General features: G+C 34.3%; 1 protein-coding gene across 3 annotated transcripts; it reads left to right on the top strand.

The window, feature by feature from the left end:
* Positions 1-28: 28 nt before the first annotated feature.
* LOC107412330 (protein CHROMATIN REMODELING 20) lies at positions 29-16091 on the top strand. 3 transcript variants are annotated; one of them, XM_048468107.2, is made up of 27 exons: positions 29-218; positions 1225-1393; positions 1562-1624; positions 1750-1845; positions 1925-2017; positions 2461-2651; positions 2733-2979; positions 3065-3178; positions 3861-3944; positions 4851-5162; positions 5259-5387; positions 6044-6333; positions 6901-6991; positions 7070-7285; positions 7567-7686; positions 8789-8955; positions 9875-10016; positions 10992-11141; positions 11250-11305; positions 11391-11694; positions 11780-11912; positions 12636-12697; positions 12988-13214; positions 13731-13934; positions 14695-14773; positions 14849-15117; positions 15367-16091. In XM_048468107.2, the coding sequence occupies exons 2-27, from the start codon at positions 1274-1276 to the stop codon at positions 15737-15739; spliced, it is 4332 nt and encodes a 1443-aa protein (XP_048324064.1). In that variant the 5' UTR covers positions 29-218; positions 1225-1273; the 3' UTR covers positions 15740-16091. The 3 variants fall into 3 exon arrangements, with proteins under 3 accessions (XP_048324064.1, XP_048324063.1, XP_024926483.2); XM_048468106.2 differs by having other exon boundaries at positions 4851-5387; XM_025070715.3 differs by lacking the exons at positions 29-218; positions 1225-1393; positions 1562-1624 and having other exon boundaries at positions 1752-1845; positions 1944-2017; positions 4851-5387.
* Positions 16092-16608: the final 517 nt, after the last annotated feature.

Here is a 16608-nt window from a genome sequence, read left to right as displayed (position 1 = left end):
AGAAAAGAAAATGAGGTCGGAGCTAGGTGCCCATTCAAACGGCACACTGACTGGGTTAGTCTTCTACAGAAAGGAAAGAGAGGGGGAAAAAAAAAACAACGACAGCAACGACAACACCACCACCATCCCAACAAAACGGGGCTTTAGTTTTGGTTTTATACCTTTTGTTTTGTTTTTTTGCATCTCACGTGTATACGCGCTCCTTCCCTCCGGTAACGGTAAGTTTAATCGCCTTTGCTCTTCTTTCGCTTCCCAACCCTCCTTCTTCCTCTTCTCTGCTCAATCATTTCGTCTTCCTTCAAGCCCTAGAATTTGAATTTCGATTGCCTTTTTTTTTTTTTTTTTTTTTTTTTGGCCTTTGTCCCCCTTTCTTACCGAAACGTTTCGTAGTCCGCAATAGTAGGATGGTTTTGTACTTCTCATCTCAATTTTTTTGTTTTTTTCTGAAGTGATTTATCCAAACTGGTTTTGCATTATTATTATTATTATTATCTTTTTCGGTTGTTCAAGCAGTACCTATGGGAATTTTACTCAACGCCAATTCTTTTTATTTAAATAAAATTTAAGTTTTTAATGTGATATAATCTTAGAAATGGTTTTTGATGCTTGTAAATTATTTGAAAATTTTGAATTTTTTTATTTTTCGCGTTTCATGGAATTCTTAAAGTGAGCTCTTTGACACAAAGGAAAAAAAAAAGAAAAAAAGAAAAAAAAAAAAGGGAGCGACTTATAAGCAATGTGCTTATATCTTTGTCAATGGAAATTGAATTTGAGGGGCGTGAATTGTACCAAACCGATTTTTCAATGAAGGAATGGATTCTTTTGCATTTTTTTGGATATCTTAGGTATACTATTTTCCATGCACCATACCAAATTGAGCATCTCTGCATTGTGATAAATAAGTTCATTTTTATTTTTTTATATAGCGTATTGTTACCCATTATAGTTAATGGTCTTAATACAAGTTGTTGTCATAGCTAATGCATTAGAATAGTGGAGTCCAAATTTATTTATTTTTTTGTTTTTTCTCATTAGCTAGAATGTAGAGACCAAGCGTTGTTGGAAAGTGGTAGTAAGATGATGTGATTTTTTGTTACAATCGTTTTTGGACATGGCATAAGATGACGGGTTTTCTTTACTTGCTTGATCTTTCGTCAATCCTTTAGTACGAGGATCTTAGAAAACGTAGCTTTGTTGAATTAATGTATTTGGTTCATACTTAAGGTACTTTGTTGGAGACCCAAATTATTGTTTAATGTTATTGGAATGAAAGATGGAAGAAAATCACGATGAAGTGGAAGATGTTGCGGGTGCTTCTAGTGATTCTTTTATTGATGACTCAGAAGATGATGGGCCATCAACATCTGGACAAGATGATGGATCCTTTATAGAGGCAGGTCACTTTACATGTTTTTTATTTGCTTCACTAATTTGTTTTCTCCCTAATCTACAGACCATAAAGCATATTTATTCATGTATACTGTTGCTATTTATTTTGGGTTCAGATCCTCTAAGTTAGAAGATATGAACTTTTTTCATGCTCTTATTTGCTTTTATGAAGGAACCTTTGGGTGAAGAAGAAATAGAGGAGCTAATTGCTGAGTTCTTGGAAGTTGAGAGTAAGGTATCATATTTGTTTTGTTGACTTTAACGAATTTATATAAATTCGTATTTTTTTATGTAGATACTACTATTGGAGTATTGGTACTTTATAAGTTTTATGTGTTTGTGTTTTAATGCTCAAATCAGGCTGCAGAGGCTCAAGAAGCACTTGAAAAGGAATCTCTTGCTAAAGTGGAGAGTGAAGTTAGAGAGGAGCTGGTGCATACTCTTCATGGCGATGATGTTAGCTTCTCTCTTTGTATTCTTTCCTGTGGATTTTAGTGGCTTTTCCCATCACTTATGTATTTTTACTTCTTTATAGTTGGAAACGGCTGTTGCAGATGAAATGGCTACTTTTGTGGAAGAGTGGGAGGCTGTGCTTAATGAGCTTGAAACAGAGAGTTCTCATTTGTTGGTTTGCTTCTTTCTTCAATTTTGAGTAACTTGGGTTCTTAATAAATTTTCAAACCTTTGTATGCATTTTCATCTGACATTTTTTGTATAAGAAATCTATATTTGTAAAAAGAAAAATATATAAATAAATAAAAAGTCTCCTCTCGTAATGTGCATTGCACTTTTGTTGGTTACCTCTTTTTTTCATTGTTTCAAACATCAATTCAATAATTTTAGAGGTCATTTCTGAATTTTTAGTTATGTCCTCTTTTGCTTGATTATGTGTTATTTTGGAGCTTACGTATCTTATTTGTTGATATACTTGTGTGCTGCCAATTTAATATATAATTTTTTTATATTTACAATAGATATGACTATATTGTTGCAAATAAAGCTATTGTTTTATATTTAATATTGTTTTAATAATTAATTTATGCTGCCTTCAACGTTTCTGTCTTGTAACAGGAGCAACTTGACGGAGCTGGTATTGAGCTACCAAGTCTCTACAAATACATGGAAAGTCAGGCTCCTAATAATTGTGTTACAGAAGCTTGGAAAAGACGAATACACTGGGTAGGATCACAGGCAACTGGTGATTTTACCGAGTCAAAAGATGGTGCTGAGGAGTATTTGCAAAAACACAGACCTGTAAGAAGGTATGGTTCTTCCCTTTTTTTTATATGTGGATTCAGCAAGGTACAAAGTTGATCGTATATGGATCTATGTTATGGGCTCAGGCGACATGGTAAACTATTGGAGGAGGGGGCTAGTGGATTTCTGCAAAAGAAACTGGCTATTAATGGAAGCACAGATACTGTAAAAGAGAATTCTGAGGTTGACTGGTCTTCTCTGAACAAACTGTTTTCTGAAGGAGCAAATGAGGACTGTGTTTCATTTGGTAGTAAGTGTTGGTCTTCTGTTTACTTGGCCAGCACACCACAGCAGGCTGCAGAAATGGGTCTCAAATTTCCTGGTGTCGACGAGGTGCCCAACTATGTTTTTATGTTTCTGTTATAACTTGTTTGAAAAGTTGTTCTTTAAATTATTTGTTGACTATAACTTTTTCTAGGTGGAGGAGATTGATGATGTTGATGGAAATTCTACTGATCCATATGTTGCAGCTGCAGTTGCAAATGAAAAAGAATTGGCTCTTTCTGAAGAACAAAAGAAAAAATACAAGAAGGTTTGCCAATATTGTCCTGTTCCTTACTGCTAATTTTTCAATGTCTAGCAATTGTTAATTTTTATTCTGCATTTGGATGCAAGTGGACCCAAGGATGTACGATGAGCTAGCATAACAACTAGTTGGCACTCCCCTCTTTAAGTGTAGGCCTTTCCAATTATAGGATAAAATTGGAGTTACACATGCAGAACAAAAAATTACCTAAAAATAGGGGTTAGCTGGATTTGCACTTCACATGTCAACCCAGTACTAAGATACTTAATGCTCCCTTTGACCTGTACTCCCACCCTACTACAAGAAGCAAGTGGTCCGTGTATATGTGGAACAATAAATTAATAAAAATAAGGATTGGTGAGATTCAAATGCAGGACTATACAATAACTAGGCTTTGCTACAATGTTAAGTCATCTTAAATTAACCTTACGTGTAAAGAAAATAAGATATTTACTGCCAACCCTTTAGTGGATCAAACTGTATAGATGAAGCCAATGAAATGGCAGCTAACATATACATATTTATGTCTGTATGTTTGTAGAAAATAAGCAAACTATAGGTATTCTGTGATGTTATTAGCAGATTGATCAGCCTACTTAAGCATTTTTTGATCAATGACTTATGACTTGATAATGTCTGTTTGAGTTATTTTTTAAGTTTTGCAGTTTATTTGCTTGTTTTTTCATAGGTCAAAGAAGAAGATGATGCAAGTATTGATAAGAAGCTTCAAATTCATTTGAAAAGGAGGAGATATCGAAAGAAATGCAAACAGGTATGTTTCTCTTGCATTTTTTTAATTTTTTTTTTTACTTTTTCATATCTGGAAGCAATCGAACTTTTGGTGCAAAGTTTGAAGGCAAATTCTTATGCTGTTTGGTATTATTTATTTGTGAATTGTAGCCTACTCAAGCAATTGATAATTGATTGCATTGCATAGATAACATATGTTAATGTCAGTCTTCTTGCTAGATAATTGAATATCCATTTGAACAGTCAGCGAATAGCTTTTATGGTAATAGTAATATGTGTAGTCAAGACTAAGAAAAGTAGAGGAGCATGACAAGATCTCTTAGTAAGCTAGCAATTAGTTGTATAGTGGCAAGTAATTGACTCAAATACTCTTATTTGTTTTAATTTAAAAATGCTTGATATAATTTGCTTGGTTTATACTTACTATGTATTCATAGTATTTTATGGTTTATTTTTTTCCACACATGAAAAGAAAAGGGCATATAGGGTGGGGTCACTTTGGTGACAATGTTTTTTTAGTTTCCTGTACTTTAAACTTATAGCCAGTTATTCCTTTTTCATAAGTTTGGTTTAATGGTATTCCGTCAATGATGTAATTGTTGGGTTTGGAAAGTTTTTATAACCTGAATTACGGGAGTACATTGTTAACTTTTTACTTATTGAATATACTGTAGAGTAAATGAATTCAAAATGATGAGAGAATAACATTAATAAATGAAATTGAATTGTTGGGAGAATAATGTATTGCCAGACTCAAAAAAGCCTTACATGTGTAGGACATGGATATTCCCCATATTATGGCATTTGGATTTTTATTTTTTTTTTTAATTTTTTTTCAATTTTTTTTTGTTTGTGGGGGGGGGGGGGGGGGTGCTTGTGACATGGTCCTCATTCGAATTCCCTTTATTATGTGCTGTTATCTGAATAGGGGGCTGGTCAGAAGGAAGTTTGCTCAGATGATTGTGTGATAGAAAATGATATCCGCAAGTGTCCATCTCCAGTTGATTGTCCTGCCTCTGTCTTGAATAAGAAAAGTTCTGAAGATGGAGAAAATATGCCTAACAATGATGTGCCTAATGGGTTTGAACATTCTAACAATGTTGACATTGGAAGCATAACGAACAGTAGTTCCTCAATGCCATCCGACTCCATGTCCAAACATCTGAGTGAGAGTGAGGAGCTAACCCTAGAGAAGAAGAGAAGTCGAACTGTTATTATAGAGAGTGATGACGAAGCTCAGGTGAAGGATTCAGTCTCTAAAAAGGTTAAATTAGAGGATCAATCTGATTTGAAGGAAAATACTGGTGGCTCTGTTGCTGACTCTCTTCCTTCACAGAATGTGACTGAAAAGTTTCACTGCACTGCTTGTAACAAAATGGTTATTGAGGTGCACTCACATCCACTTCTGAAAGTTATCATTTGTGCTGATTGCAGAGGTGTAATGGCAGAAAAGATGCAAATGAAGGTATTGAAAGGAGTAGCTTCATGCTTATTTTCAAATTTAACATATGAGTCTTTATGTCTAACACTAGATAATCTGATGATACAATAATTGAACACCAGTAAATGTTATTAATATTTGACCATTCTTTATCATTAAATTACTATTCATGTTTTTTTAATACAGTACTCTTTTTTCTTTTTCTTTTTTTTTTTTCCTAATAAAACGTTCCCAATTATTTTGTAAAAATCAGGAAATCTACATGTATTTTTGTGAGGTGGTTAATCGATGATGGTCATTTTCTAAAAGGCAAAAATTTAGTTTTCTTGTGGTCTCAAGCACTAATATGTTTAAGTACTTTGGTATCTTACCAAATCCAATCATTATCAGTCTCCCTAGGGTCGGACCAAACTGTACATGAATCTCAGAGCGGTGGTTGGCTGTTAACAAATCCTCTGTATTTATGTTCTCAAGTTAACAATAAATTTAGGGCATTTTATTATGGTTGATGACAAATATGTTTTATCTGCCATGAAACTTTTGTACTTCAATTTTATTATTCTATGTTGCTCAACAAAGAAACTGCTCATTTGGGTTATTAGTGTTTATATGCACACTTTTTGGCATTTCTTATGTACTGTTTCATGTAGCAACTTTGATTGTGTAACAAATTGTGGCAGGATGCAGATTGCTCCGAGTGTTATTGTGGTTGGTGTGGACAAAGCATTGACTTAGTGAATTGTAAATCATGTAAAACGTTATTCTGTATGGCTTGTATAAAGAGGAATATTGGCATGGAGTGCTTGACCGAGGTTCAAACTTCTGGCTGGCATTGTTGTTGCTGTCGCCCAAGTCTCTTGCAAAGATTGACTTTACAGTTAGAGAAAGCAATGGGTTTTGGAGGAGTGGTTGTATCTAGCTCTGATAGTGATTCAGACAATTCAGACACAGACATAGATGTTGCTATCAGGTATATTTATATCCAGTATTAGATTGTGATATATAAGTGAATAGAGTGTCTCTACTTTGAATTTTCTTTCTAGCATCCTATATTTTATGGAGATGGAATCCTTTTATTTTCCCAAGGGGATGCACTGAAGGTAACACCATTCACTGATGTCTTTCCTATGGCTGAGACATGCAACTCATGATTTTTTTAACAAAATATTTCTCGAGGAAGTTTAGGTTTGTCAATTGGAATTTATTGTAGATTATGAAGTTTATTTTTCTGGGTCTTGAATGTAAACATACATGAATATCGTTATTTGTCATTTTTTAAGAACCGTAAGACTTCTATAATCTTTGGATAACATTAGTATACCATAGGTGTATTCATCAACTTTTTTTTTTTTTTTTTTAAATTGAATTAAATTTTATAATGACAACTTCACTTGTTAATTCCAGCCCTTGAATGATCCTTAATTCTTGAACTTAGCAGTTCAATTACAGAGGCTACAATTTTAGATGCAAAGTTTGAATTATAAATCTTTAATTCATGGAACTGTGACGTCTAAGGCTTAAGTTGTCTTGTTGTCAGCTCTAAGAGGAAGAGGAAAAAGAAAATACGAAGGATCCTCGATGATGCTGAATTAGGAGAAGAGACCAAAAGAAAAATTGCTATTGAAAAGGTACACTTTTATTTGATCGACTTTCTCTCAAAAGTGGCATTGTGGTACTTAGATAATGACATATTTTACACTTTGCAGGAACGTCAGGAACGCTTGAAATCCTTGCAAGTTCAGTTTTCTACACAATCTAATATGACAAGTTCTACAAGCTATAATGGGAATTTATCAGAAGATGCTAGCACTGAGGTGCTTGGTGATGCATCAACAGGTTATATTGTGAATGTCGTGAGGGAGAAAGGTGAAGAAGCTATTAGAATTCTTCCAAGTATTTCAGCAAAATTAAAAGCCCATCAGGTTCCCAATTTCCCATCCTTGCTTCTATTTTCAATTATCTGGTTTGAATTTAGTGTTTGCATGGGAAAGGAAAACTTGCTGCTATGTGGTTGTTTCTCAAAACACCTATAACACTTCCAAGTCTTTCTTCTATCCCTGGAACTTATTACTTGCTTCCTTAATTATGAAATGGGTGATTAATTTACCTTTCTTTGACTTTCAATGATTTATTGTTGGTCTGTTGTTTGTAGTCATTATCATTAGTGGTGAAAATGATGGTATTATCTGATTTGTTATTTCAGGTTGCAGGAATAAGATTTATGTGGGAAAATATCATACAGTCAATCACAAAGGTGAAGTCTGGGGATAAAGGTCTTGGTTGCATTCTAGCTCATACAATGGGCCTTGGTAAAACTTTTCAGGTATTATGCTCTGTCTGTTTGTAACTGATGGTCTCTTCCCGTACCCCAAAACAACCTCCACCCTTTTATTCCCAACTCAAACAAGGGTGATAGAGTGCATGTGTGATTTAATTTTTTTATGTTGTTTGAATTCTAGTTCATAGAATGGGTCTTGTTAATGATCTTTCAGGTACTTAGCTTTATCTATTTGAAACTTAGATCCCCAACTTAAACAGTGGTTGGGAGTATCTGGATTCAAATGTGGTAGTTTATATTGATCATTAGAAATATAGAGTTTTATTGTGTAATGGCTACAAAGTTTTCAAATTTTACATTTTGTAAATCATCTGGGAATTGTTTTTTGAAGGACGGTAAAAAATTTGATTATTTTTTATGAATCGCTTTGTAATAATCACAATATTACTTTCATAACTAATATAATCAAGTAATTCATAAATAGTTCATGGTGATGTCAATGCCTGATTATATAAAAATATCTGCTTCACTCTGGAGATTTTGCGAAGCGTGCTCTATTAAGTGAAAAAGCTTAAGAGAAAAAGTGTTAAAGCAATCACTTTGTTCTGAATTAAGAATTAGGAACAGAGGGGTCGAAGCTAGTGAGAGCTTCACACAGGTTCTCTGCTTATGTCCAGTACTAAGTGATTATTAGTAGACTTTAGGACTTCCTGAATAATATGTTATTTACGTTCCTTCTCGTTCCACATTTATTGTGTTGCTAATGCCTTTTCTTACTTAGCATTCACAGTATTATTTGCCTCCCTGTGAGTTATGCAGAATCTCGGTATTTTTGTGTAACCAAATTCGCTTATGGATTGATGTTTGGGATTTATGTATGATATATCTGGCTATTGATTTCCTTGCTCAATTTTTATTTCATGACTTTTTTAGTGTGGATTTCAAATACAATTTGCCTTCCTTTTATTTTCAAATTTTGATTATTTATAAAATTGTGCTTTGTCTTTCACATGTTGAACATCTTGCTAATCACTCATTTTTATTTTGGTTTTCACTAAATTGAGAAAAGAATTCTGAGTTTTTGGATTTTTTTTTTAGATTGGATTAAAGGATTCAATTTTCATGTTTTGTCAAATTGATCTTGCAGGTTATAGCTTTTTTGTACACTGCCATGAGAAGTGTTGATTTGGGTTTAAGAACTGCACTTATTGTCATGCCTGTGAATGTACTGCATAATTGGCGGCAAGAGTTCATGAAGTGGAGACCTTCTGAAGTAAAGCCACTGCGTGTTTTCATGCTAGAAGATGTCTCAAGGTTTTAACTAGCCTTTGTCATTTTATTTATTAATACCTCTATAAAACTAATAATGATTTATGTCATTTCTGCCATTTGTGTCATTGTTCTTGGAATAATTGCACATGTTCCTGTTCTTATTTGGCATGAAAAGGATGAACTCTATGATTGGAAAGTAAGCTTTAAGGCTACTATGGCTCTAAATAATGACCACCAGTTCATAACATGTCTAATCTTTTGATTTTGGTTCAGGAATCTGATAATTTTGGTTTAGGGGTGTTCAATTGCATTTGTAACCTGTATTAGCTTAGTATGATTATAGGTATAATATAATACTTTATTATATATGACATACCTGTTCCTTTTATTTGTGTGAGTTGGCTGGATGTCTTTTAACAAGTCATCTGTTACCAACTTACAATCTTCTTGGCTGTATGGAGGACCCCCTATCCTTTCTGATGTTATTCTAAAAACATCAATGTAAAAGAAGAAGAGAAAGTTCACTGAAATAAGTGAAACAAGCAACTAGGCTATCCCAAGCTTTATTTTTAGAAACTGCTTATTAAATTTCTTGCCTGTGAATATCTGCTGTCTATGCTAAGACAACTTTTTATTGCTTGCATTAGTACTTCATGGGTTTAACTTAAGTAAACTACAATGGCTTATCCTTGGTTCTAGGCATTAGATGAACTTGACTGAATCTTTTTTTTTTTCTTTGACCCGAATTGATTTTTGGTTATGTTCTCTTACCTCTTTTTGTTATCTCTGTTAGGGGTCAGATGAAGTGTTATCTTTATTTCTTTTTTCTTTTTCTTTTTTTTCTTTTTTTTTCCGTGTTGTCTTTTAAAGTGAGGATCACAGGTTTATTTTCTTTTGAGTTTGTTAGTTCTTTTCTTATTTATTTACTTATGTGGGCATGGATGTGATTGCCTTTTGCTAGGGAGAGAAGAGGAGAATTGCTTGCAAAGTGGAGAGCTAAGGGCGGTGTCTTCTTGATTGGCTACAGTGCTTTTCGGAACTTATCCTTTGGAAAGAATGTGAAGGATCGGAACATAGCGAGGGAAATTTGCCATGCCTTGCAGGTTGTTTTTTGGACTTCTATAATTTTCTTCAACTATATTCCTTCTAATTTTATTCTAAACTGTTCTACTTAGTCTTGATTGTGTAGTGTCAAGTTATAATACTTTTAACCTTTGTTTCTTAATTTTCCGTATGATGTTATTTAAGTATGTGTTAGATGCTTTGCTTATCAATATTCAATATATAAAATCTGTTGAAATACTTCATATCCATATGTAATATTTAAGTCTTAACGGATATAAATTATATAAGAAAGAGGAACTTCTGTGACTAGCAAACTTTGACTGAGTAGTTTAAGATAACAAAAACTCATAGATGCAAGGGCTTCTCTCTCTCTCTCTCTCTTAGATATAATGAATTCTTTCATGCCTTTTAAAGGTGAAACATTTCGTCTTTGACAATGTTAATGGCACAATTCACATGCTTTGATATGGTGATTTTTCATTCCTTCTACTTTAGAGGTCATCTTTCCTTTGGGCATGTATGTGATTAGGTCATTTTCCTTTTCATTGGACATTGTTTTTAGCAGCCTTTTCCTTTTCATTGGACATTGTTTTTAGCATTCATGTGTTTTTAACTTTATCTGGGAGAAGAAAAAAGTAGGCGGTTGTTTTGACTTTGTTGACAATCTATGTAGTTATTAGGAGTCATTATTGTTAATCCTTTTTCTCATTATTAGTGGATGGATAGAATCCAATTTCTTCGATTTTGTTGGAATCAAAGGTTGTGACATGTTTTGTTTTTATTTAGTTTGGGCTGTTTTTGATTATTCTAACGGTATCTAATGTATCTTTTTTCCTTAATAAAGGAAAAAGGTTTTTTGTATAACTTTAAAACTGCTCTACTATGCAGTTCTCATATGATTTTTTTTAGCAATTTATTATGGTCTCAAGCTTTTGTTATTTGACAATATCTAATTTCTATGTATGTATTACTGCTTAATTCATTCAAAGATATTTGCGTTTTTCAACTTTCAGGATGGACCTGATTTACTCGTATGTGATGAGGCCCATGTGATTAAGAATACTAGAGCTGATGTAACCCAAGCCTTAAAACAAGTGAGATGCCAAAGACGGATAGCATTAACTGGATCACCTCTACAGAACAATCTCATGGAATATTATTGTGTGAGTTCATGACTTCATGTAACTGCATTATATTTCTGACTTTTTCCCTACTTATGATTTTGAATTTTTGAGTCATTTTGACTTTTCTTGAAATTTGATCTGTAACAGATGGTTGATTTTGTAAGGGAAGGTTTTCTTGGAAGCAGTCATGAATTTAGAAACCGGCAAGAATCCTTTACTTAGTTCTTAGTGCTGTCAATTTATTTATTTCTGTTTCCATGTTTCTTAATCATATTTTCCCTTTTGCAGCTTCCAAAATCCCATAGAGAACGGTCAACATACTAACTCAACTCTGGATGATGTGAAAATAATGAATCAAAGATCTCATATCCTCTATGAACAGTTGAAGGGCTTTGTGCAAAGAATGGACATGAATGTGGTGAAGAAGGATTTACCACCTAAAACTGTCTTTATAGTAGCTGTAAAGCTTTCTCCCTTGCAGAGGAAATTATACAAGAGATTTCTTGATGTGCATGGATTTACCAATGACCAGATCTCTAATGAGAAGATGAGGAAGAGAAGTTTTTTTGCTGGGTACCAGGCCTTAGCACAGGTTGATATTTACTAAGAAGTGCTTTTGCTTCTTTTTCGCATAATTGGTCTGTTGTTCTAATGAATTGCTATGTTCTCTGTAGTAGATATGGAATCATCCTGGTATCTTGCAATTGAGAAGAGACAAGGACTATGTTCGACGTGAAGATGTTGTTGATAATTTTCTTGTGGATGACAGCTCTAGTGATGAAAACATGGACTATAATGTGGTCTTTGGAGGTATGGTTTCCACCATCTTGTGTTTCTATAAGACTGAAGCATGGATATTAGTGGGTATTCCCATGTTTACTAGTTATGTTTCTCCTGCAAGTTAGTATCCTTGGGGAGGATGGGAAGGAATTTCCAGCCTTATGTGGTAATTTAATGGCTGTCCATGTTGGCTGAAGCAATGTCCCTTTCTATGTACTGGAAATCCTCAATTCATCCAGAGGAATTCATACTGGGTTGAAATGTTATTGTTAAAAAAAGAGATATGAAGAAGAGAAGTATTAACTGGAGTAATGGAGATGGGTAGCTATTAATGAGGAAATCTTGATTTCATGAACACTTTTCTATATTACATACTGTATTTGTTGAGGCTTTATTTTTTATTTAATTGTTTTTTAATTTTATGTGAGGATTCCCTCTTGTATATATACATGTATACTAAAATTATCACGTCAGGATATCCTAACTTTAATAAAATATGGATACATGTGCCACCACATGTGGTGGACAGATAACTTCAAATATACATCCAACCACATATGGTGGGATGTGTATCCATACTTTATTAAAGTTTATGTTTAATAACCTAATGTGAAATGGACTGTACATACATATGGTACTAGAGACTTTATGTCTGTATTATATAAATGTGTATGTTTATATGTATATACGCATGCAATCATGTCTGGAAGGTTTTCGTGAATCACTGAATTATGGTATTATTTCATGCTTCAGAGAAGCAGAAGAATTCAAATGAAGTTATGCAGGGAAAAATTGCTGATAGCTTTTTCCAAAAGGTATAAATTTGAATGATTGTTGTGATGAATGAGTAATTCTTAATCTGCTCTTCATTACCATTTTGATGTATCTTAGTTAGATCTTCCTTTGATTCATTTGTAAGAGTTTGTTGATATGGAGAGATCCACCTAAACTGGTGCCTCATTTGGTGATGATGTCATGCTGCAACTCTTTTCTCTCTAGGGTGCAGAAGCCCATAATTGGTCACTAAATTGCAAAATCAGTCACCCATGGTAGTTTCATTTTTCTTCTTGCTTTTAGCATAATGCTTTTTCTAATCATGTTTCAGGATTGGTGGAATGATCTTCTTCATGAAAATAATTATAGAGAGCTTGATTACAGTGGGAAAATGGTTTTGCTGCTGGACATTCTAGCTATGTGTTCTGACGTGGGTGATAAGGTGTTGGTTTTCAGTCAGAGCATACCAACCCTTGATTTAATAGAACTTTATCTTTCAAGACTACCTCGAAATGGGAAGAAAGGAAAATCTTGGAAGAAAGGAAAAGACTGGTATAGGTTGGTACCTATAACCACAAACAGTTTACAGTAGAATCCATTTGCTCACTTGAACACATGCACATAGCATGCTTTTACATTTGCACATTCACATACAGAATTATATAGAATCGCATGGGCTTGAAGTATGCGCAGAAAACCTAAAGCATGATGCATGATAAATTCTTGGCATTTTCAATTTTGTAATTTACAAATGATCACAATATAGATGACCAGTTGTGATACAGCATGAAAGGTCATTTTGTAGTTATCAATAGAAGGTTGTTTCTTATCAAATGTATGTATATAGTATGAAACATTCATATATCAGAGAGTTCTCTCTAGCCTAGTTTATCATCGTTTTCATATTTGTACAAGTTGCATATTTTTTTGTGAATTTTAGCAAATGCCTAAGTCGCTGCTTTTTGTGGCAGTGGCTGTGATGGTAAATGTAATTCATTTCATTTTAAAAGTTGAAATTTCTTCTGTTGCTTGGTTAAAATTATTGTTTTACCTATTGTTTTGTTTGCTTTTCAGGGTAGATGGAAGAACAGAGGCCTCAGAAAGGCAAAAGCTGGTTGAGAGCTTTAATGATCCCGTAAATAAGAGAGTGAAATGCACTCTGATTTCAACCAGAGCAGGATCTCTAGGGATAAATCTTCATGCTGCTAACCGTGTAGTCATAGTTGATGGTTCTTGGAATCCAACCTATGATCTTCAGGCTATATATCGAGCTTGGAGGTAGGTTTCTCTTTTGCTTTCATGGTACTCATTAATAAATTTTCTTTTACCTTTTTTTTCTTTCCTTCCGACATACAAGATATTGCATGTATGATATAATGTGATTTAAGGGCTGTCCCACAGAAATAGATGGTGCATTCTGATCTGAAGGGTTTTTTTGTATGTAATTAGCTGCAATTGTAGGATATGTTGCAGGGAATTTCAAAATATCAATTAAATCGAAACTTTACTGCTGGTGGCTAAGTTAGAAGAGTGTATTGGGCATCATGGAGATGTTGAATAAATAAGGAAAAAGTGATATGTATGGTCCCACAAACAGTGATGTGAGTCCTTCAAGTTTGCTGCGTAGAATATCATTTTTACCAGCACAGGTGGTACACGGGGGTTCAGAATGACATAAAATGAATAAGATTTCCACTCCTACGTTGCTGGAACTTGACCTGTATTGTAATTGTTTTGCCAAACAAATCTGATCTGGAAAATTAGCAGAAATTGAAAGTCACAAAATTAGAAGGAAGGGTGAAGGAAAAAGATATCAGAAAAAATAAAAAATAAAAAGGACTATCACATTAGCTAGAAATATTTGGATTATAGAAGTAACGATTTTTGTAGGACCATGCCATATTATGAACTTCCAGAGATGGCAAATGCTGAACTAGGATATTAACGTTGGGTCCCACTTGAAGGAATATTTTCCAGCAAGGGACCTTTTTTTATGATAATTTGATTAAAAATTCATACATTCGTTCCATCACTGCAGGTATGGCCAAAACAAGCCAGTTTTTGCTTATAGAATGATGGCACATGGAACTATGGAAGAAAAGATTTATAAACGTCAGGTAATGACAGAATGGTATTTACTTATATGGAAACCGTATCGCAATGGAATTTTAATCAAGAGAAATTTCAAATAGGTGACGAAGGAGGGGCTTGCTGCAAGGGTGGTGGATAGACAACAGGTACACAGGACCATCTCCAAGGAAGAGATGTTACATCTCTTTGAGTTTGGTGATGATGAGAACCCTGACACTTTGAATGATCTGGATCAAGAAAATGGGCATGCCAGTAACCAAACTAAGACTGGAGAAGTTGGGAATCCAGCCAAGCAAAAAGTGCCTCTTTCTAATGGAAGTTGCTCTTCTGACAAACTAATGGAAAGTTTACTTAGCAAGCATTGTCCAAGGTATGTTCTTTTTTACTTATATAGCATCCACTAGGCTATTAGTATGAATTTATCTCAATCACCACTTCATTTGTTATAAGTTTGTGTTTTCGCAAGGCATCAAACTCTTTGGCACACACTTGTATTTGATCAAGCATTTTTCACCTCTATTTAAATAGGAGTCTATTCTATCCTTAATCAGTTATATTTTTACTTGGGACTACAATATGGTAAATACCATCTCCTGATATATTTTTTGCATGTTTTCAGGTGGATTGCTAATTATCATGAACATGAGACGCTATTACAAGAGAATGAAGAAGAAAGGCTCTCAAAGGAGGAACAAGACATGGCTTGGGAGGTATACCGGAGAACATTAGAATGGGAGGAAGTGCAACGAGTTCCTCTTAACGAGTCTGCAGTTGAGCGAAAGCCAACAACATCAAATGTTGCCCCACATGCAGCAGAAATAAGCAGCCGTACGATATCTAGGGCTAGGGAACGTGTAGTGCTACGGAAATGCACTAAACTTTCACATTTGCTGACCCTTAGAAGCCAGGGAACAAAATCTGGTTGTTCTACTGTGTGTGGGGAGTGTGCCCAGGAGATAAGGTGGGAAGATCTACAACGGAAGGCAGAGTAACAAGGTGAAGAAAGTGTAGAATTTTTACATGGTTTATCAGATGTAATTGGTTTCAGTTGTATATGTTAGCTGCTGTAAGTTCAACGCCCTTTTGAACACGGAAACATTCATTTTCCTCGATTCTTTTTTTGTTTTTCTTTTTGTTGGTTCTGAGGGAAGATAAAAGAAATTCTCTTAGTTTAGAAAGAGAAAAAGGGGTTTTGATTTAGGGGGAATAGTGGAAAGGTGGAAAATTGGCTTGTAATCTACACGGTGGGAGTTACGCCTGCATGGATTATGGAATTGATATTCAAAGTTTTTGCTTCTGCCATACAGTTCCATGCAGGATTTCTCACTATATAACTTTGTTTTTCCCCCCCCTTTTTTTTTTTTTTTTCTTTTTTCCCCTTCAAATTTTCCTCATCCATCTATGCATGGTGGTTTGTGTATACAAAATAGAACAGGCATCGAAATTACATTGGCTTCAAATTAATTGAAACTTAGGATTCAATGAATGACTTCCTGTACAAGAAATCTTTATCCTCAATCAAAGGGCAGATATAGCATCATGAGCTCGTTTTGGAATTCCTGTTTAATGTTTTCCGTGGCTAAATTTAACGACTTACAATGAAACTGAGCTTTTTGTTAGATCAATTAAGATGTAAGCGATTAAATAAGATTAGCGTTTTTTTGGGATTCTCCTGATGGGAGTACTCACAGTCGTCAAGCACTTTTTACGATTGCAATGCCTCTTAATTTTAAACTACTAAGATTCACCTCATGAAGATTTACACATTAGTAAATTATGAAAACAAAAACCCTCAACCACTCCATTCGAATTCATCTCAATCCCATCTAACCCCCCTTAAGACATAAAGAGTAAATTGGAC

This window comes from Ziziphus jujuba, chromosome 10 (genome assembly GCF_031755915.1).
Source record: "Ziziphus jujuba cultivar Dongzao chromosome 10, ASM3175591v1".
NCBI classification, from domain to species: Eukaryota; Viridiplantae; Streptophyta; class Magnoliopsida; order Rosales; family Rhamnaceae; genus Ziziphus; species Ziziphus jujuba.
The sequence above is the reverse complement of the archived record's forward strand: the minus strand, read 5'-3'. Positions and strand labels throughout refer to the sequence as shown.

Excerpts from the sequence above, each read along its gene's own strand:
- LOC107412330 (XM_048468106.2), top strand. The coding sequence starts at position 1,274 with ATGGAAGAAAATCACGATGAAGTGGAAGATGTTGCGGGTGCTTCTAGT. Across the intron at positions 8,956-9,874 it reads ATGCTAGAAGATGTCTCAAG|GGAGAGAAGAGGAGAATTGC; the intron begins GTTTTAACTAGC and ends GCCTTTTGCTAG. Across the intron at positions 13,935-14,694 it reads GCTATATATCGAGCTTGGAG|GTATGGCCAAAACAAGCCAG; the intron begins GTAGGTTTCTCT and ends CCATCACTGCAG.